The following is a 21,606-nucleotide window of genomic DNA, read 5'->3' as shown; positions in this document are numbered from 1 at the left end:
CTGTAGCTGAACCCACATAGAAGTCGAGCCGGTGGCGGCTAGCAGGCAGCTCAGAGCGGGACCCTTGAAAACAAAAACAATTCTGTGGCTTCCCTTTTTGAGTCCGGGGTGTCACTGCAATTCAGCATGAAGTTCATGTCCTCTTTGTTTAACGCTGGTTGCCAGTGTTTAGCGGTTTAGCCAGAGAAGTACCGAGGAGTCAGAATCAGGATTCAAAACGATACAAAATGCCTCCGAAGAAGCAGCATCTCAAGCCGACTGCAGCCAACGTCTCCAGCTCTTTGGACCTAGAGTCCGAGGACATCAGCTTGGAGACTACCGTACCCACCACCGAGGATGTCTCCTCCTCCGACGAGCAGCGGAACGGCTCCCAGAAGGTGACCCGCCAGCTGATCGAGAGGAAGGAGCTGCTGCACAACATCCAGCTGCTTAAAATCGAGCTATCTCAGAAGAATCTCATCATAGACAACATGAAGGCCGATCATATGTCAAAGGTAGACTTGGGGTGGGAAATGGGGACAGTGTTTCTGTAGATATCTGGGTGTAACTTTTCCCTTGGTTAGGAGAAAAACGACCTGGTACTGCAGCATCATTGTTGCAGTAATAGTTTTGTGATTAAATTCAAGCGTCTATAATAAAATATCTGGTGTTTCAGATTGAGGAGTTGGAGGAGAGGCTGAATGACGCCCTGCATCAGAAACAAGTGTTGGTCCTAAGACTGGATAACCAGCTGAAACTTACTCAGGAGGAGAACAGGTGAGAAAGGACACAACCAGAGCAGGGGTTTCATGACTAGTTATATTTTCCGAGACATAAACACTGAAATTGAAGTCTTTATGTGTGCATATAAAGCAGCACTCTTATAGACGTGGCCCCTGCCCCCATATCTCATTGTATTACATCACACAAGGATGTTGTGTCTGCCCTGTGCCCTTTGTAGCATCAGTGTCATGCTTGGGAGCAAGAAATGCATATACAGCTCAGGCTATTGAGCAGTATTTCCAACAAGGCAAGTTTGACATGGTTTTGACACGTGCAGTGCGTGGATAATTGATACAGTATGTCCAGTGATTGATATGCGTGTTATGCATGTTAAAGTACACAATTATGTGTGCTTTAACATGCATAAGCAGAGCTTCTACAGTGCATTGTAATGGAATTTTTACCTAATAAAACTACATATACCCTCCGTCCCATCATTTATCTGCTGAGGTCAAATGTCAACTTTGTTAAAAAAGGCTGTCATCACCAGGAAGCAGCAGGCTCTGCGTAAGCAGGAGATGGAGGCCATCCTGCTCAGGCAGCAGCAGCTTGAGGAGACTAACCGTCAGCTGTGTGAGAAGGCTGGAGAACTGAGGAGGTCTCTCAGGGATCTGGACCTCTCCCAGGACAGATACCAGGAGCTTCGTGGTCTTCCTGAGGACAAAATATCTATACAGGAATATGTAGCTGTGAGTATGAGGTGGTCTTCTACTGGTCATTAGAAAGGACAGCATATAAAGAAATCAAGAAACAAGGTGACGTTTTCTTTGTGCTGTGTCCCTAGATGCGTTTCTATGAGGTAGTGACTCCTCTGCGGGCCCAGCTGGTTGAGCTTAGTCTGAAGAACAGCAGTGTGACGGAAGAGCTGGATATGCACAGAACCAAGATGAAGACACTGATTGAGGTAAAACACACAAACCCAACCTAGCAGCACTTGTGCAAAGTGTTCACATAATTGTTTGCGTAGCATATCAAACACTTGTTCTTTTTTGTCTTTATTTTCTTTTGTTATGTTTAAAGAAACATACTTGAAACACTCAGACTTTGAGTGACTTGTATAGGAAATGTAAAAACAAAGATCGCAGATGGTCAAGATGTGCTAAAAGCATCAATCGTAGCGACTTTTCAATGTTGAAAACTGCAGTGTTGAGAATGATATTGGTGTGAGTTAAACAAAAACAGTACAGTCAATACAACTACCAGACACCCCGTAGGCATGCATGACACAATGATGAGAAAATGCTGTGTCATGCTGACAGCAGGGTTATAATATGCCAAAAAAAAGTCATGAATTCAGACTCGGGCTGCTAGAGGGATGTTGGCTAAGCAGTTTTCACCCTAAGGAGGTGAATGTGAGAACGCAAATGTCTGACACAGTCGGACCAGACATGATGGTATTTAACTTGACGGTTCCATAGTAAAAAGTTGGCATGCTGTTGCTTTGTTACAGATTGTAAATAGCACAGGTAATATTTCTATACTGCATTACTGAGTGGATATCATGTGTGCTTCCACATGTGCACTATCCAAACAGCATGCTTGTATTACCCACACAGAGTACTAACAGTAGTGTGGATGTCTTAAAAGCAGACTATTTCCTTGTGTTCGGAACATCTGAGAATGGGAAAACTGTGGAAAATATCCTGTCCTAATTCTCTTCTTGGCAAGAGATGAAAATGCCACAGGGCATCTAAACATTGCTGTGTGACAGGTGATTTTACTTTTTTTTTTTTTTTTTTTTTTAAACGTAGACATCCCGCACCTGTACATATTCTAATTTCTCTAGCTCACTAAAAACAAAGGCCTTTTTATCAGTTGCTCCTACATTGAGTGCCTGGACTGGATTTTTCCTGAAATCCTAATCTTTCAGTTTTTCATTATTATTCCTTCCAGTGTCCAAGGAATACTAGTAGCAGAATTCCTAGTATTTCTTTCGGATGCCTTATTTTCTTGGCAAGGTTTCGGTTTGTGATTTGGAGATGTCTGGCTGTAAAATTGCGCATCACCTCGTGCTGAATGCGGGAATGTGTCTTATCGCATCTAATAATAATAATGCTAATGCTAATAATGATGATGATAATACTAATAGTAATAATAATAGTAGTAGATAAGGTGCTTCTTGTATTATCAGTATTGTCTTTTCTGTGCATGTGTCCTCAAAGAGCTACGAGGAAGAGCGGCGGTTGCGTACAGAGCTGGAGATGAGGAGCCAGAGATTGACCTTAGAACTGGCTGACACCAAACAGCAGATCCAAGATGGCGACTACCGCAGAGAAAACTACCCAAACATCAAACGGTGTGTTTGCTTATGTGACATTTGCTAATCAGAGGTCAGCTTATGAGCTTTCTATATTTCCTATGAAGGCCACAGTACATATTTTAGGCTCTGTCCTTGTCACAGAAACACAATTTTTAAACAGTACATGGGGAAAAAATGCAGAACTGTATTGTAGATTTAAGAGCAGCCCGCTGCTTTTTCTTCTATAACAGTAATGAAAAAACACATTATAAATTTGACTACTGTGACTCAGATCCTTTGAAAACCAGTACATTGTAACATTTGATACTGGCGTTGAAACACTTAATGGACCGTCTGGCGTAACAGCATGTCTGTAATAGATGTGGTGGAAAAGTAGGACGCCAGCAGCCTTTATGTTTTATTTAAAAAAGGAAAACCAGCCGTCAGTTTTTGTTTGCTATCATTTTAATTACTTTAATATTATGTAATGTTTCAAAGAGCAGCATTTCACTATGATATTATCTAATAAACTGGAAACAGCAAGCTCCAAACCCTTTTTCCCCTCAGAAAACAAGAAATAGATGATGAATTTAAACTTACCTTTATATTTAAATTTTGAACTTGTAAGTTTAAATTTGTGTCCACCCCTGATGTTGTGTTTTGTAGAGAGCGCGACAACTTTGAAGCAGAGCTGAAGGAGTTAAAGAGGAGATATGAGACCGTAGACTTGTCTCACGCCGCAGTGACCAGAGAAAGGGACACACTCAGCAAAGAGGTGCATCACACAGATTTTTTCCTCGTAATACCCTCTAAATCTTTCTTTCATGGTTCTGTGTTAATAGGGTTTTTTTTTTTTTATGTATTCTTCCTTCATGTCCTCCAGGTGGCAACATTGCAACAATCAGTGACACTCCTGCAGAAGGACAAGGAGTACCTGCACAGGCAGAATGTGGAACTCAGTGTTCGCTGTGCACATGAAGAAGACCGCCTGGAGAGATTGCAGGTTCAGACAGTTCATCAGAAAAATGCTTATAGTAACACAAGAAGTCCCCGTGTGATTTGCTTTCACTTTTCTTTCTCTTTTTTTGACCAGGTACAATTAGAAGACACTAAAAAAGCCAGGGAAGACGCCTATGAAAAATATGTAGCATCCAGGTTCGGCTTTGCTGTTTTTGTTCTTTTATGCTTCTCATAAGAAGCCACTATTCTAGTGCTTTGATATGGAAGAAGTAAGCTGTGCAAGTACTATAACAGTCAATAAAAATTAGATGATGATACGTAGTATCTGCCAGCTGTATTCTGATCTCAGTTCTTATGACCTCACCCACATGAAGAAAGCTTCTGCGTATAATGCTCTGTTCATTTAAAAAAACATTTTTTTTTTATCTTCTTTTCTCTACAGAGACCACTACAAGTCAGAATATGAGAGCAAATTAAGAGAGGAGTTGGAGAACATCAGGCTGAAAACAAGTCAGGAGATAGACAACCTGCAGAGAGCCTCCAGGGAGATGTATGAGAGGGAAAACAGGTATCAGCGTCTTTTAGTATAACTGCTGAAAACTGTGAATATCAGGGGTGCTGTTTAAACCAAGTAAAGTCAAACATTATTCATTACTCATTAAGAGTCAGTGAGTGGTTTATAATTACAAATTGAAGCATTGCATTAGGGAAGAGACTGGCGACTCAATGATGTTGTGGTTTACAAATTCACCTAAAAAGCAAAAGATCCCCGGGAGGAGGAGAAGAAACAAGAAGGACATCAAACATAAAAATTTGCATTGTTAAAATGTGTAGAGCTACTTGTGGTGAATTAGAGAACAGCAAAAAGTAGATTAATTGTGCACCCACTACACTTGGTCTTTTTATTTTTCATCACTTATCTAACATAGAGTAAAGCAAATTTCGCAGTAAACTTCACCCTGATCCTTTTTGAGCATGTAAGTTGTGTGATTATATACTTATTCATGTCAACTCGGTGTTTCTTTTCTTTTCTTTATATTTACATGTTCAAAAAAAGGTCACTAAACAGATATTTAAGAGAAGAAAGAGCTGTTACAATGTTACAATGTAACAGTACCTCAAAAACTAAGAAAATAGCAGCATATCTTTGAATGATTAAAATCATTGCTTTCCACAGGCATGAGAGTGTCTTTCAACTGTGTGTGTGTTTGATCAGGAACTTGCGCGAGGCCAGAGACGGCGCGGTGCTGGAGAGAGACCGAGCAGTGGCTGCTGAGAGAGACGCCCAGTCCAGATATGACCAACTGCTGGAGCAGTGAGTTTTATCATCTGTCACATGCTTAAAGTGCAACACTGACATGTTTTTGTTTTTTTTTTTCTTTTTTCCCTGTCACTCCATGTCATGCACAGAAGTCAGAAGTCTCCCTTTAGGTCATTTTTGTAGCCAAGAAGATAAGTGGAAGTTATTTTATTGATTATTAATAAAATTCTCTCAGTCTTAATTTGATTAAAAAACAAAGAGAGAGAATGCAAAAAAAAGTAAGTGGGAACATGCATTTAACAAGGTGTTTATGCACCTTGTTAAATGCATGTTAGGGGTAACTTCTTTTATTTTTTCTTGTATAAACTAGATTTTTAATGCGGTTCAAAATGGGAGGTTTTAAATAACATGAAAACTGGTAGTTTTAGAATAAATATCAACATTTTTATCCGTGCAAGCAGCGATATAATGAGTACAAATTCTTAGTTACAATTGAAAATACCACACATGAAAGTTGGAAAAAAGTGTTTGGTCACATGATTACATACTTTAGACTACTAAAATCTGTTTTTGTTTCCAGCTGCATGAGGAAGATTCGTTAATGTGACAGGTAGCGTCGTGGTTAGTTAACAGCTTCCAACGTCGGCTACTTAAGAAACGCCACCTGAGGGTAACTGAGGGCATCTGGAACGACTCTTTGTTGTCGTTGTTAACCATGAAATATTTGGAACCCATTTGCATAATTCATTGTATTTTGTGTTTGTGTGTGTTTGTGTGTAGAAGACTAGCCAAAGAAGCCAAACTAGTTTGATTAATAAAGCCAGCTTGATTGCTGTGCTTTTTATAAAGATTAAGTTCTCACCGTGTTTCTTCTGTTTCTTTTAAAGCTGTGAGCTTGTACTTGCTTTGACGCTGACATGCGAGCCACTGGCCGCCTGTCATTAGCAAATGTTGTGGGCGCGGCAGGACTTTGGTGGCTGTGGTTTACCATCTCTTACTAAAGATCACATGAAGGCTTTGCTGTAGCAGAGAGATCAAAAGGTTGCTCGGAAGTCAGTTTACTTTATAAAAAGAGGTCCTAAGCAGCCAGTGTCTTGGCCTGTAAAAGCTGAAACAGCACAGGTAAAAAGCAAAATGAGGCACCGATTATTTGATGGCACTGATGATATTTGCTGAGGAAATAAGATGAGATTTTGAAATTGCTATTAAGAGAAAGTGAGTTTAGTAATCAAGTTTTGTTGCCTTTTAATGCTTAAACTATGTGGGTTTATTCAGATTTTGTAGGTTTTTTTAAAAAAAAGAAGTTGTTTTTCTAGTATTTTTTTTTCCTTTTCCACCCTCCTTCTGAGTGATTACGGTCTGACCAGCTAGTCTCTATCTCTGCTCCAGGCCACAGAGGCCATCTCGGTATATCCTGGAAAGGTGCCTCTGGGCCACAGCCTTGTAAGAAGTTTTAAAAATTGCATGAAAATTGCTATAGAAATATTGTGAGCCCTGATGAACACGCCAGCACATAAATACTTAAGGTGTAAGATTTCTTTTTTATTGGAGGTAGCATTTCAGTCGTCCTAGTGTGTTGTGCCTTATTTCTGCTGTGTACATACTCGTGTCATTAGTCACATGGTATGTGTCTTTGCACCTGATTTCTCAAGACTCCCTTTTGAAACCACATTTTAAAAGTAACAATTATTTACGTGGAGAAATTTCTTTCTGCACCATCAGGAATTCTCATTTCTCATGTCATAAATCTTTATTTTTTTCACTTTAAGTGTCTCTGCAACACACAAACAGAGCCACTTACGCAGCAGCAGCAGCAGCAGCAGCAGTAGTAGTGTCCCAGTCCTGGGTTACTACTACATGCCATGCATTTCTCTACATCCAAACCACCAGCTGTTAGTCTTTCCATACACACACACACATATGCACAAAGTCACTTCACTCTCCCTTGGACTCTCTCTACAGCGATCACATTCCCTCTCTACATCACATCGCAAGCCAGCAATGACAGATGCTAGCCTCAAGCCCTTAACCCCTAACCCCACGCATGCCCCTATTTTTGGGGCAAAGAATGAGGGTGAGAAGCCTGAAATGGCGTCAGTTAATTTAAGCCTAAAGGGCCAGCTTGAACCTTAGCGATCCGATTGTCCAAAACAAAGGCAAAGTGTTGAGCACAGTTTTCCGTTTTCACCTTCCTGACAGACTTTGCTGCAGCAACGCTGCCTTGGGAAGCTTGAGTGTCACGTACTCTTATTTGCCACTGTCATAAATTTGCCATTTAAAAGCACAAGAATAAACGCAGCTAATGACAGCCTTCCGGAAGGGTAGCATTGTTTTCCGAAGAAATTTTTACTTCTTTGCTTCCATATTGCGGCCACGATGAATAAAAGAAGGCATAAAATGTCCACCATGTGTACACGTCTATCACTGTGAGCACATAGCTCAGGCCTGCGCACTATGGATGATGAAATCTTATCAGGTCAGCTGTAATCGAGAGTTATTAATATTATCCAACCAACCTCCACGACTTGATGGGGTCTGTGTGTGCATGCTCGAACACTGCCTAGGGAGGAGAAGTGAGCTTGAAACTGTTGTCTGCTCGTGTTGTACTTTAAAGGTTGCAGAAAAATCGTTGCCCTTTTTTGAATTAGTCACGAAAAAATTGAGTTTATAATTTCTCTCGAGCGGGAAGTGATATCTTCAAGTTATTTTTCTTACTCATCTAACAGTCTTACACATGCTGCTCGATTCATCAGGATCCATTTGCTGTTTCAGCCTGATAAATGACTGGAAAGATTAAAATAACCAACCAGTTTGTTATGTCTTTGCATTTACATGCATAGAAAATTGGATCAAAATAAAAATAAAAGCACCTCTGTCTTTATATTCTGTATCCGACATTAACTGCAGGGCACTTTCGGTCCCTTTGTTCTTGTCTAATTGGTTAGGTTAAATGGAAAAACCCTTTACTGGTGCCAACTTAATCACTGTAGATGGAACAAAATCAAAAACTGCTGCAAGCACAACTGAAGAAATGGTGCACTGTAACAAGCAAACTTCCTGCTTAATGACTTTGTGTAGCGGTGGAGGTGCAAATTGAACTTCATTTCACAATAGTGTACAATGGGGAATTAAAGTACACCAACTGACAGCTTCTTTGCCAGTTTCCAAAGGAGCATGCTTTTAAGACATTTACCGCAAAATGTAATTGAGTCCCTGTTACGGAAGAAGTTGCGGCATTTGTTTAAAACCACCGGGCATGCCTGAGCTCAACCACCAGCCTACAGCTGAGTTTACCTTTTGTGTGAGAAGCACACTGTGCTCCTTTATTATCTAGTCCACATAGTCTCTTTGTACCAAAACATGTTGTAACATTTTAAAAAAAAAAAATACAAAAATTATCTTTAATATCTAGTGAGGTGTGTGACTTTATCTCCATCTTTTCTTACTCTAGGTTCCGTCAGCTCCAGCTGGGTACAGACAGCCGGGTGGCAGAACTATCCAACCAGGCCAAGCTGCACTCTTTTGAAGCTGAGCGTGCTAATATGGTCAAGGATGAGACGGCTAAAGCCCTAGCTCAGTGTCAGCTGGAGTGTGAGAAACAGCAGAAAAAACTAGAGGTACTCAGACATAAAATGATGGGATACTCTATTACTAGTGTGTTTGTTTTACTTTCTGCTTGAGTTAATGTTACAGGTTGTTTGAAGTTATTCGTATTAGTAATTAGTAATTAGTGCATCCTGCTGAGGTCTGTGGAGCATTCATTACAGAGAGTAGCACACAACTTAAAAATTCTCTCAGTCTTCTTATTTAATTCAAGATTACCTTAGTCTGATTGTCACCTTGAACACTTCTTTGATAATAAAGTTGGTGCTTCTAGTCTACTCCTAATTATCAGTCAGTCAAAAATGATCTGTTTGGCAAAGACGGGAGAAACGTTGCCCACAAACATACGATGTTATTATTACAACCGAATATGCACAACTGAAGCTTAAAATCAAGTCCGTCCATAGTACTTAAAAATTAACACGGCTATCAGTCTTCATAAATCGCTCCAGTGGCTTCATTTTTATTTGTGTCCAATGAATCAAGCGTACTTATGAAAGAAGTACACTAAGTGCAATTACTCCTTGATGTCTGGATGCACCTCTCATCACATCACGTGTTCATAAAAGGAGAAAAATGCTTAAAAAAAAAAAAAAAAATAAATATATATATATATATATATATATATATATATATATATATATATATATATATATATATATATATATATATATATAATTAACGCTGCTTTTTGTCTCCGTCTGATCTTTCTTTTCTCCTGATCTATTTTTCGAGTAAATGTTGAAAAGGAAAAATGGTAAAAGGAAACAATTTCTAATAACTTAATCCAAAAACAAAGTTTATGTAATCATGTATGTAAAGGGAACAAAATTATACCCTACGTCTCAAGATATTACTCCATTATCCATCATTTGATTACGATGGTGGAACATTCATTCTGATTAAAAGTCCGTGTAACGCTTTGTAGTTCACCGTTGATTAAATCAAATGGGAAAAATCAGTTTAAAATTTTCATTATCCCTTTAAGGTATTTATCAGTGCTGTAATTACGCCGTCTTCTCTTTTTAGTTAATTACTATCTAGCCATTATCTTATTTATCTTGTCATTATCTTATAAGCTGTATTTGAGCATGTGTTTCATTATGCATCTGCACATAAACTGAGGCATGGTGGAGAGACACACTCAGAGGGGTATGTAAGTGAAGGAACTCTATGTTTAATCTGAACGATAACAATATTGGCCTGTGGCTTCAGTATATAAATAATGTTTAGGTACTTCTCCACAACTTCCCAGAAAAGTGTACTGTGATTAAAAAGACAAGCATCAAATAGTTCCTAGCTTCCTCTTTTTGCATTGGACATTGCATCTTTGTCACACTTACATGTTTCAGATCCTCAAACAAATTTTCTTTTAAACAAACCTAACCCTAGTAAATACAAAATGTAGGTTTTAAATTATGGTTTTATTTAGTCGGGGGGGAAAGAGTTAAACCCACCTGGCCCTGTCTGAAAAAATTATTGTCCTGCCTTTTTAAGTTGTTAATTAACTGTGAGAAAATTAACCACATTTATTTTGGAAAGCTAAGTTTAATTTCACTAGCCACACCCAGGCCTGATTCCTGCCAGACCTCTTGAATCAAGAAATCACATGCCACCATCTAAAAAAGCTCAAGAAGAGATGAGAAACAATGTCATTGTCATCTTTCAGTCTGGAAAAGATTAAAAAGCAATTTCCAAGGCAAGGCTTTGGAACTTCAGTGAACCATGGTGAGATCTATTAATTACAAACAGAGAAGCTTCCCAGGAGTGGCCGTCCTACCAAATACTCTAAGAGTGCATCAATGACTCATCCAGGAAGACACAAAAGAACTGCGGACCTCATGTGTCTCAGTTAGGGTCAGCGTTCGTGATTCAACAGTAAGAAAGAGACTGGGAAAAATGGCCATGGGAGACTTCCGAGGAGAAAACTACTATCGACCAAAAAGAACACAAAGGCTCATTTCATATTTGCCTAAAAACATCTTGATGATCTGTTGATGAAGACTTTTAGGAAAATTCTATGGACTTATGAGGGAAAACTTTCTGGAAGATTTGTGTCTCATAACACAAGTAACACAGCATTTCATAAAAGGAACATCATACAAACCGTGAAACGTGGTGGTGGTGGTGTAGTGTGATGGCCAACTGGTGGAACCGTGAAGCTCTCTACCACCTCTGAATGGCTACAAAACAAAGCAAAATGAAGGTTTTTGGAGTGACCTAGTCAAAAGCCCACATTTAAATCCAGTTAAGATGCCTTGGAATGACCTTAAGCAGGCCATTCATGCATGAAAACCCACCTGTTTGGCTGAATTAAAATTTCTGAAAGTGTGGGCCAAAATTCCTGCACAGCAATGTGTAAGACTATTTCCAAGTTACTGCAATTCTTGCTTCCAAGGAAGCCACAGCCAGTTATTAGGTTTAGATAGCTGTTTTTCTGTAACAAATGACATGGTCATTTAAAACCTGGCTGTCTTTTTATAATACTAAAATTTGTTTCATAGTCTGAAACATGTAAGTGTGTCAAATATGTAAATGTACTTGTTCCCTACAAGCCTGTTGTTACAATGAATTTCTGCCTGCAACCATATATGAAACCTACAAGTAAAATATAGGCTCGATTGTGCAGCAAACTGTCTGTATGGTAGTATGAGCATCAAACTGAGTTTGGTAAAACAGCATAGGCAAGAAGCAAAATAAGCAAAAGCAAAAAAGCACTCATCCAATTCAGGAAATATTACCCCTCAGCTGTAAAAGTTTGATGGGGTATTGTCGTAACCTTGCTGGCTGGGCGGGCGATTTAGACACTCAAGTTAACTTAGAAACGAGGTGACTTCTCATCTCAATGAACTTGAACTCAGGGTCAAGATCAGAGGTCAACCTTTTGGAAAATCGCCTCAAATTTATACGATAGGTGTCTTTACTAGCAGGCTGAGGCATAGCATTTTACATTTTCTTTCAGTCTCTATAAACTTGGCAGTATCAAAAGATTTCAAAGCCTTGAGTGTGTCCAGGGTTACCTTAACATTTATTAACCATTTTATCTTTATATAGCGAAAGGTTTCTTGCTACTATGTTAGTTTGGGGTGGTGGGGAAAAATAAATAAATCAATAAAAAGTATTGGGATATTTTGCATGGTGATTTTTGTAGCTATACAGAGAGACCAAATATCAATATTATATTAAATTATTTTAAATACTCTGGGAATTCTAGAAACAAGAGGGCTCATAGCATGAGTTTTAATACTGAGATTAGAATTTATATTAAATCGTCTCCATCAAAAAACCATCCCACACTGAGATAGCTTGACATGGCAATGTTGCCATCAGTGCGAATGACTCTCTGTCAGTAAGCACGACTCATGGGGACTCGAGTCAATTCTTGTGGCAGTTGCACAGGTCATACGTGGCAGGTTTATGACAGGATTTACTGGTAGCGTTGGCATGTTTGACAACCTCATTTTACAGCAAAACATAACTGAAGTGAGATAACTTTTAGCATTTTGGAAAAAGCTGATCTTGATAAACTATAACTCTGCGGACATAATTTGGAAACAAAGGTGTTAAAGTGCAACTAAGAACAATAGTTTTGAACATTATTGTCTGTCTCTCTGTTTCTCCTCCTGCTGCTAAGCTCCTCACTCAGGAGTTTTACAGGCTACAAACTTCCTCAGAGAGGCGGGTAGCAGAGCTGCAGACTCAGAACGCTGAGCAGGCGTCTCGCCTGGAAACGTATGAAAAGCTCGAGCAAGAGCTGGACCAGGTCACCATGCAAGCAGCCGAAAGTAAGAGTATTGCATTATCTCTGTGGAAACTACTTTAAACACATATCTGTGAAATCAGACAGACAAAAGCAAACAAATGCACTCAACTGGAACCTAACATTGGAAAATGTGTGTAATACAAATTACATAATAATCTTATTTGGGTAAGATGGGAGATTGAGATGGGAGATGGCAACAAAATCTTAATACAGTTTTATCTTTTGATCTTTTTAAATGCCTGAGCTTAGCAGGAAAAGAAAACAAACCACATGTTTGTACCTGTTTATCTTAATAGCCCCGCAGACATACTCTAATTCCAGTTGTACCATTATCTCTTGCCAGTTGAGAGTGAAGAAGAGGCAGAGAGGGTTTTGTTCTCATATGGCTATGGGGCAAATGTTCCTACAATGGCCAAAAGAAGACTAAAACAGAGGTATAGTACATGAAGCACTTCACTGCATTTCAAGCAAAGGATGCAACACAAATGTTGGTCTTTTAAGGTTTTGCATCCTGCATAAGATTTGCAAAACATATTTTGAGTGTTTAAAGAAATGCATCATTTATATTGTCATATATTCTTTTCCTTTGTATTTGATTTTGAATTTTGCCCTTTATGTTGCAATACTGGTAAACAATTTGCTGTGTATGCTTTAAATGTGACACATATCGTGCATCTTTGTGGCTTTCTTCTTTGGCGGTCACCCACACGGTGTCTTTTGCCTTGTGAACTAAACAGTTGTTTAACAGTAATTCCTTAGAAATACAAAGCTAGAACATCTGGGCATGTTTCCACTTAAAGTCTTTTATTTGTTTTTTATCTCCAGCATGTGCAGCCAAAAGGCTAAATTAATCTCATTGCCTAGCAGCAGACTCTAGAAGATGCATTGTGTAAATACACACTAGTGTAATCTTGTTGATTTTTGTCTTGTTGATTGAAATTCCCATAACTTTATGTGGCTGTTGTGCAGCGTTCACTTGGCCCGCAGGGTGCTGCAGCTCGAGAGGCAGAATACATCACTGAGGAGAGAGTTGGAAAGTCACAAGTCGCAGACGGGGCAGATGTCCGAAGAGGTAAACACCTGAAACAATATCAAATTCCCTGGAGAACGTCATTACTATGAGAGTGGTACTTGTTAATTTCTAAGGAAAACAAACTTGAAAGCATTTCAAGTCAGTACCTGCAAACACTTGTTTTCCCGCCTTGACAAAACTCCTACAGCGACTCTGATTAAATTTATTCCACTTTTTCTGTCAAAGTCACAATGATTTACGTATTCCCTCTTATTTTCCCCTTGTAACAAAAGAAAGTCATTACAAAGCCCAACCTTGATGGCTCCTCTCTCATCTCTATTTACCTCCTCACATTGTCACGACTGGTATAATCACTTCTCTCTGAAAGGCTGCCATTGGAGCCGTGACATTAGGTCACATCTTGAAGAATGGAAAAAAAGATTTTAGCAGAGTGTGCGTGTGTGCTGTACTAAGCCAAAGTTGTAGGTACTTCACAAGGGTAAGCATGACAGTGACCACAAATATATCCATAACGGTGAATCCTGATCTCAACGGCGCTCAATTTGCGTAAAGAGAAAGAAGCACCTGCCACAGGTTAAGTCCTCAGAAGTGGCGTGGCGAGTTTTCCTGGAAGACGTGCCAGGTGTCTTTAAAAAATTATGCACAAGTGAGCTTAGGAGGATTTTCACTAGTGCGAATTTTATTTTCTTCTTAACTACTGCGTAGTTGTGTAAGACTTTATTTGTGGTATTATTTCTTTCATATCATCCTCAGGGCCAAACTTTTGCACAGTAGTGAGTATCATCCAACCCACTTAGGGACACATTGTGATGGTCCCCTGCTTTTTTTCTGAATCTTCTGTCAACATTTAACAATGAAACTGTCAGATTCCACGTTTGAAGTCAAATGACAAAAATGGCAGGTTGTTTAAAAACAAACAGCATGCATTGCAGACTTTGTATGAGAAGAATGTGAAGTTAGTCATAATACCTGTCAAACTTTGTTGATACAGTGGAAAGTATTGCCAAAAACCATGACAGCCATTGAGCTTTTGTTGCGTTTGGCAGACTGTGTATGAGTGTGCAACACTGAAGCTTAAAGTTTGGGTGTGTGAATTCTCTCTGTATACAAATGTGTATGTAAAGTCACGTGTCTGCCACTCGTGCACTAATGGGAAATTTTATCCAGAAAGATTTGTAATTATAAGCCTGATAGCTCTGTCAGCCGAATGTGCTTGTGTTTTCCTTTCTTTTCTTCTTCTTTCTCCTCACTCATTATTATAAACTCAATGAGAGGAGAGGTTGTGCAAGCCAGAATGGGCAGGATTTAAATAAGCCAACCATTCAACTGTCAGCTGTGATCAACTGGCATTCATCTGGAATAACTCATGATTCACTGAGTATACAAGAAAAGAAGAAGAAAAAATTATACTTCCTTTTCACTAGAAAGGCTCAGGGTGTTAACTGCTAAACCACCCACACAAATACCCTGACTAACTAACAATTGTCCTTAGCCTCCACCCAGTTCTACTCACTATCGGCCAGTTGTAAAAGCTGTTTAATGTTTAACACCCATACTTTATCTAGTGTTTAGCAGATTTTAAGAACGATACCAACTGATGGATATGTTTGTTTTTTTTCATAAAAAGCTTGAAGTTTAGATATGCCTTCATAAAAACTCACTTTTATGCAAGTTTCTCCTGATGAGGTCAGAGATGCCATGAGAAGCTGTCAGATGTTCTTGTAATATCGTTTTTTTTTTTTAATTTTCACTACTAGTTTTCTGAAGGTCTTTTAAAGTTTTTTTTTTTCTTCATTTTTGTGGAAATTGGCTGCTTTTTCACTCTTTTTCCATCAAGTTATCGTACCTGACCATTTCCAGGGGAATGTTTTTGTTTAAGCCACTTAACACTGACCTATGAATCATTCAAGCATAATAAAGGCACCTAACTTAAGGAATGAGTTAGTGTTGTGTCTACACATAGCAGACAACTTCGCAAAGAACCTGTTTTAAATTGCATCTTTGAGCACTTTGTTACTAGCCGTGTGTTGAGAAAAACACATTTTTCTCATTTCTTTATTTGAATCTTTGAAAAATGCCGGAGATGACAGTTTGACAGACCCATGAAAAATTTAAACAAGTCAAACGAAACATTACATAGGTGAAGTAATTGCTCTCTAACTGCTCAGGTTAACACATACTTTGTTTTTTCCACAGTTGTTGGCCGCCAACCTGCTGTTACAGCAGACGCAGCAACCTTATAGTTACTTGATTGAGACGGTGAGACAAAGGGATGCACAGATCAGCATACTGAAGGAGCGTGTCACCTCACTTGAGGGCGATGTCAGGTACACATGCTGCATACTACATTAAAAAAAAAAACAGTCATTCATGACCTTTTCAACTGAAGGTTGTTCAGCCTTCTCTCCTTCTTGGAAAGCGTCCTTTGCTAATTTGTTTGGTTAAACTTTGTATCTTGTAAATCACTTGATACAATAGGGAGCCCATACCTCCCCACCCTTGGTTTATCTCTTCCTTGTCATTATCTCTCAGTTTCATCTTTTGTCCCTTTCACACCTAGCCCATTATGTCTGTGCAAACCTGCATGCATGCATGTAAGTCCCCACATGAGTGCATTTACAGGTTCCAGGCAATGACCTAAATTGCTGTTATGCCCTCTCTATTTTAGCCTGTCAAAAATGCAAATTGACAGACTGCAGGTTTTCTCTTGCTGTGCGCTACCACGGAGCGCTCACCAGGTGCAGGAACAAGAAGGGTTAAAAAAAAAAAAAAGGTTAAGAAAAATGCTGTCAGACTTTCCCTGTCGGAAACATTTAAGTTTTCTCTGTGGGTCTGCAAGGTTAACCTGTTTGGCTGCAGATGCACAGCTCAGGAGAATTTTACGTGATGCACTGAAGTTTATCTGTATGAATGTGTGCAGGTTTTTTAGTAGTATTAACAGTTTGCTGATATTCCAAATTCTCCTACCTGAAATTGGCTTATCTCTGCTTATGAGACGTTTAAATCTTGCGAACAGTGGGGACGCTATCTGTTATTTGAAGATTTGCATGGTGATTTGCCTTAAACCACCTCCATTACAAGCCTCTGCTTGTATGTCTCGGAGCCTCGGGAAAGAACGTTTGAACTGCACTGCAGCGAGATAGAAATACGTTTCAAAGTCATCGCTTGTGTGTTTTGAATTTGTTGCCCATTGATAATCTTATTTAGCCTGTTTGTATTCTTAGTGCTGAGAACATTCTGGCTTTTTAGGCTAAATGGCAGGCTTTTTGTTTATTTTTGCATACACAAATGAATGAACATTCAAATTACGATGCATACCACACCTTCACATCTGATCCTGTGTGTCCCATTTCCTGACCTGACGCTAAAGAGCAATAAAAAAAACTAAAACCCACTAAATCTGCTTCATGAAGGACATTAATATTACCGTTTCTGCAGTCTTTAAATATTTTTGTTCAAGACATGTTAATATTTTACTACATATACTTACTGAATAAATATTAAGTGTACTTTTTGTATTAACTAGAGATCTGATCTCTCTTTCTGTGTTTGAATATGACCTCAGTTCTCTGAGGAAAGAGCGGACCGCTCTGGAACAGGTGAAAAACAACATGGCCGCTGATCTGGAGCGACTTCTCAACCATCAAGAGGTACACAAAGGGACAGTGTTGGTTACTGGTTGTGTTTGTTTAGTGTTTATGTGATTTGTGTGATGTGTGTTTATTTGCTGAATGCTTTCTGATGATATCAAGATATAAAATATTCGTAAACTGAGTGGGTGGTACATTTATTCGAAAAGCTACATTGCTATTTATATTATCAGTGGTTGTATGGAGTTTTTTTTTTTTTTTTAGCTTTTTCTTTCAAACCCCACACAGGGCTCTAGACTAACTTTTTGACATGGGCGCACCGGTACGCCTAACTTTAAAAATTTAGGCGTACCGGCACAAAAGTTAGGCGCACTCAAATTTTTCAACCGCATCGCCTAACACTGCAGTTTTACATGTGCACTTTCTTTGGGGGGGAAGTCCATACAGACAATATTAATTTCTAAATTATTAACTAACAAACTTGTGCTTAAAGTGCTTTGTCAATATTGTAGAAAATGTTAAACTTAATCATCATCTTGGCCTCCTCTGACGACCTGTTTGCTGCTGTCTGCTGCTGAAAGGCCGTGGGGAGAGGGGACACTTGGGCAGTGCATTTATTGCAGCATATAATGTGTTTTCTGGATACACTGTGCTTTTTCAGCATTCAAAGATTGATGGCACCGTGTCAGAGCACTGGCTATGAATTTCAGACAGATCAGGCCTTAACTTAACAAAAAAGTTATCAATAGGTCTTTTCATCTTTTCTTATTACCCACAGCTATATCCACTTCTCTCAGGCCTAGGCTGCTCACTAGGGCTGGGTATCATCACTGATTCCTATAATCCATTCGATTCCGGTTCTCAAAGTCCTGATTTGATTCAATTTAGCCTCAGACAGTCAGAAATATTATAATTCTGATCATTTATCAGTACTGATACACATGAGACTTCATCAGAATTGTGAAAATCACAGCAGATGCCTTTGTGTGAAAGTAACTGAGAATAAAACACAGGAAAACATGAAGGAGATTTTCCTGGTCTGGCTTTTTATAGCAGATAACCTTAAAAATATTCTGCAATATTCTGCAATTTTGCATAATTTTAAGAAATTTAAATTTCTTCAGTATTGAACAGCAGAAATTAGGCTTTCTTGTCCGAGGTCATTTAAGTGAAAAAAGAAAAAGCGCTGTAAACAACGGTAGACTGGTGGGTAATAAGCGAATGAATAATGCAGAAAACAGATTTGAGATGGGAAACTGTTCCTGAAGTACAGAGAGAGAGAGAGCTGTGCAGGAAGTGTGATTTTTATCGTGGTGGAAGCAAAACAGCAAAAGTCAGAGGGAATTCATGACGACATTGATCAAATGTGAAGCGCAGTTTGCTGCTTCTTTTGCTGCTGGCTCGGCAAATTTTGGTTGGAGAGAGACAAAACCTGCAGCTCAGAATCAGCGCAAAAAGACGTAAACACAGAGCGGACCCGACGCAGAATCGCCGAGCTCCGACAGCGTGTCCGTGTACAGGCCGTCGGGTGAGAAAGCCGAGAAAGACAAAGCTGATTCTGATGCGTCGGGTCCGCTCTGTGTTTAGGTCTTTGTGTGGAATCCGTTAATGAATTGATATCGCTTTATTCAAGCTACTCACCTCTCTCTTCCACCTGCACTTTCAACTGGACTACGGCCAATCAGAGAGGTCCCGCCCCTTACTATCTCTGATTGGTTTAGTCCACGATAGGGGCATAATGTGTGTCTGTTGTTGACCACACGGAGAGTTGCAGAGATTTTTTTTTTTGTTACCGGAACAGTTGGTCGCACAGGTGCGACCAAATATTTATTTTTAGTCGCACCACTGAAAAATTTGGTCGCATTTGCGACCAAATTGGTCGCACTCTAGGGCCCTGCCACACAAATAGACTCCAGGGGGCTTAATTATAAGCTACGGTGATATTTCAATAACACATCACTGTAAACATAAAAAAGCCAGAGTATTCTCTGAAAGTAAGGTCACAAAATGAAAAGTGAGAAACCTGGAAAAAAGAAAGAAAGAAAGACTGGTTGATTGGTTTCTTGGTTTCAAAGTGTTGGATCAACTTCATCACACAACTGACGTAAACAGTAAAACCCTCAAACAGGAGTCACCTCTTCCAGCTCAGCATGTTGTTTTCTTCTGAAGTGCAGACAGAAATGTGGCAATTCTGAGCTCAAATCACAAGAGTTTACTTGTAGCTAAACCAGATTGTAAAGCAGGCTGTAATTTGATTACATCATCAGCTGCAGGGATGAGACACAATTTATTTTTTTCTGTCTCTTACAAGCTCATGACTTAAACCTCAGAGTTTTTTATTTTGTTTTTTTGGCAATGTATGATTTTAAAAACTAAAGAGATTACATTTATTTTTTGTTGTAGTACTTCCCAGTTTGCATGAATTTAATGACTAATGATTGCAGATCTAGTTTTCGGTGATGAGGTTTTGCAGCTGTGTTAGCTGCGACATCCACTGTATTGTCTGAGTGTATCCTGCTCCAGGTGGGTACCGTACCTGTTAATCCACGCTTCAGTGGAACAACACATATAAATATTTATATCTCTCTTTAATTATGGCCCCAACAGTCTTTAGTAAATATTTAGGAATTTTCCTTTATAATATCCTAGAGCTCAAGTCTTCTTTAAATAAATGAACACAAACCTAATTATAATTTAATCAGATAATTCACACATTTTTTTTAACCTAAAAACAAAACGTTTGGTATTTTTGTCTGAAATTTAACGGTATTAATCAATTATAAGTAATAGCTGCTGATTAATTTAATGTTGATCTTCACACCGGAGAATTTAGTGCAGCGTCTTAATGATCGTAAGCACTTGTGCGCGTACACGCAGGAGTATGTTCCCAAGCAGGCCGTTTGCTGTATGAAGTATGTGCCCTGTCATAGACAGCTGTTCCTCAGCTTGGCTATTTGGGATGCCACCAGCGTGTGTGTGTGCTCTAGTGTGTGCGTGTGTGCTCGTGCGTGTGTGCGAGATGCCAGGGCTCATGTCCTCAGAGGTGATAAATAGAACCGTGAAATGGCCGAGAGTCCGCCTCTCTGCCCTGCTGCTGTTGCCGCTGCTGCCATCCCTGCAGACCCTTAGTGCAAGTCGTCCAATCGCTGGACTGTGTTTGGTTTCTTCGACCTGAATTCTTGAAAGCAAATGTTTCACAAAACATGAATAAAGATAAAAGAGAAGAATTAAATTTCTTTTTTTTTTTGTTAAATCAAACGATTATATAGTTGAAATCTGTGGCCTTTTGGACTCTACACTCCCAGTAATTTCTCATACACTCCTTCATTTATTGTTTTACTCTTGTTTCCTCTTTTTTCTTTTATGAACTGTGCGGTTTTCCAGGAGTTAGCCATGATGAAGCAGGTCCTGATCAGCATGCGGTCCAGACAGGCAGACGCTCTAAACCTGTTGGAAACAGATAAAACTGGTATCAGGACTTCTGGATTGGGGAAAAAACAGCAGTCCAAACGTATCAACAGGACAGCAGAAGAAGAATCACCAAACAAACCCAAACCCACTGTGTTTGTAAGTGACTGTTGTAGCACCACCCTTTTTATGAGTCACACTATGTGAACGTGCTTAGACACATGTTAGGACAAAGCAATAGAAATAGAATAGAATAGAATAGAATAGAAAAGATGAATAGTTTTTTTTTTAAAAATCATTTAGTGAAATAGAAGTTTTTCAGTGAAGTTGGCTAACTGAGGATATGGTCTAGTATGTAGTCATGAGAAAATCAAATAGATGAGAGTATATTAACAAATCTCTTTCACTTTTCATATTATTTCTTTCTCTTATTTTCATTTACAGACAAATAAAGAAGTTCCCGATTGGTACCAAAAGCAGAAGCAGAAATCCAAGTGACCGTTTGTGTCATGACTGGAGCTCAGGACCTTTGTTTTGTTTTTAACTTTTAGGTTTTGTCTAGACTTTTGTAAGTTACAGTTCATTTCATTGCTTGATTGTTTTTCAAATACAAAGGCACAAACAGTTTGAACTGTCTAAGCGTTTTGTTTTTCTCATCCTTTGTTAAATATTGTTCATGGGATAAATTATCTGTGTGCTGGTCCAGAGATATTACCTTCCACAGGGTACACATTCCAAGCTAACTGAAGGCCCAAAAATTCCTCTTTTTTGGCAGTGGCCTGTTTTATTAGGTCTGTCTATCATTATTTTCTCATCTTTTCCAAGTTTGCAGATACTGCTCGCTACAAACAACACTGCAGGAACCTTAGCCTTTGATTTGCACAAGCTGAGGTTCCTTAAATAGAGACATAGTAGGCATACCTTTATTATTTCTGACCATGTTCTTATCGGTGTCATATTAAATTTGGGCGGGCGGCTAATGCGAAA

General features: G+C 39.1%; 1 protein-coding gene across 1 annotated transcript; it reads left to right on the top strand.

Moving 5' to 3' along the window:
• On the top strand, nucleotides 1-21,250 carry pibf1 (progesterone immunomodulatory binding factor 1). Its single transcript, XM_084948521.1, has 18 exons — nucleotides 1-494; nucleotides 656-756; nucleotides 1,253-1,451; nucleotides 1,547-1,666; nucleotides 2,925-3,058; nucleotides 3,668-3,776; nucleotides 3,885-4,004; nucleotides 4,095-4,156; nucleotides 4,404-4,529; nucleotides 5,178-5,276; nucleotides 8,674-8,839; nucleotides 12,460-12,610; nucleotides 12,932-13,022; nucleotides 13,558-13,660; nucleotides 15,818-15,948; nucleotides 17,187-17,271; nucleotides 20,596-20,778; nucleotides 21,064-21,250. The coding sequence occupies exons 1-18, from the start codon at nucleotides 228-230 to the stop codon at nucleotides 21,115-21,117; spliced, it is 2,301 nt and encodes a 766-aa protein (XP_084804647.1). The 5' UTR covers nucleotides 1-227; the 3' UTR covers nucleotides 21,118-21,250.
• The last annotated feature ends 356 nt before the right edge of the window (nucleotides 21,251-21,606 follow it).

This window comes from Perissodus microlepis, chromosome 13 (genome assembly GCF_051167445.1).
Source record: "Perissodus microlepis isolate ML-2025 ecotype Zambia chromosome 13, ASM5116744v1, whole genome shotgun sequence".
NCBI classification, from domain to species: Eukaryota; Metazoa; Chordata; class Actinopteri; order Cichliformes; family Cichlidae; genus Perissodus; species Perissodus microlepis.
The sequence above is the reverse complement of the archived record's forward strand: the minus strand, read 5'-3'. Positions and strand labels throughout refer to the sequence as shown.

Coding starts and splice junctions, on each gene's coding strand:
- pibf1 (XM_084948521.1), top strand. CDS start 228: ATGCCTCCGAAGAAGCAGCATCTCAAGCCGACTGCAGCCAACGTCTCC. Junction 5,277..8,673: donor TATGACCAACTGCTGGAGCA/GTGAGTTTTATC, acceptor TTCTTACTCTAG/GTTCCGTCAGCTCCAGCTGG. Junction 12,611..12,931: donor CACCATGCAAGCAGCCGAAA/GTAAGAGTATTG, acceptor ATCTCTTGCCAG/TTGAGAGTGAAGAAGAGGCA.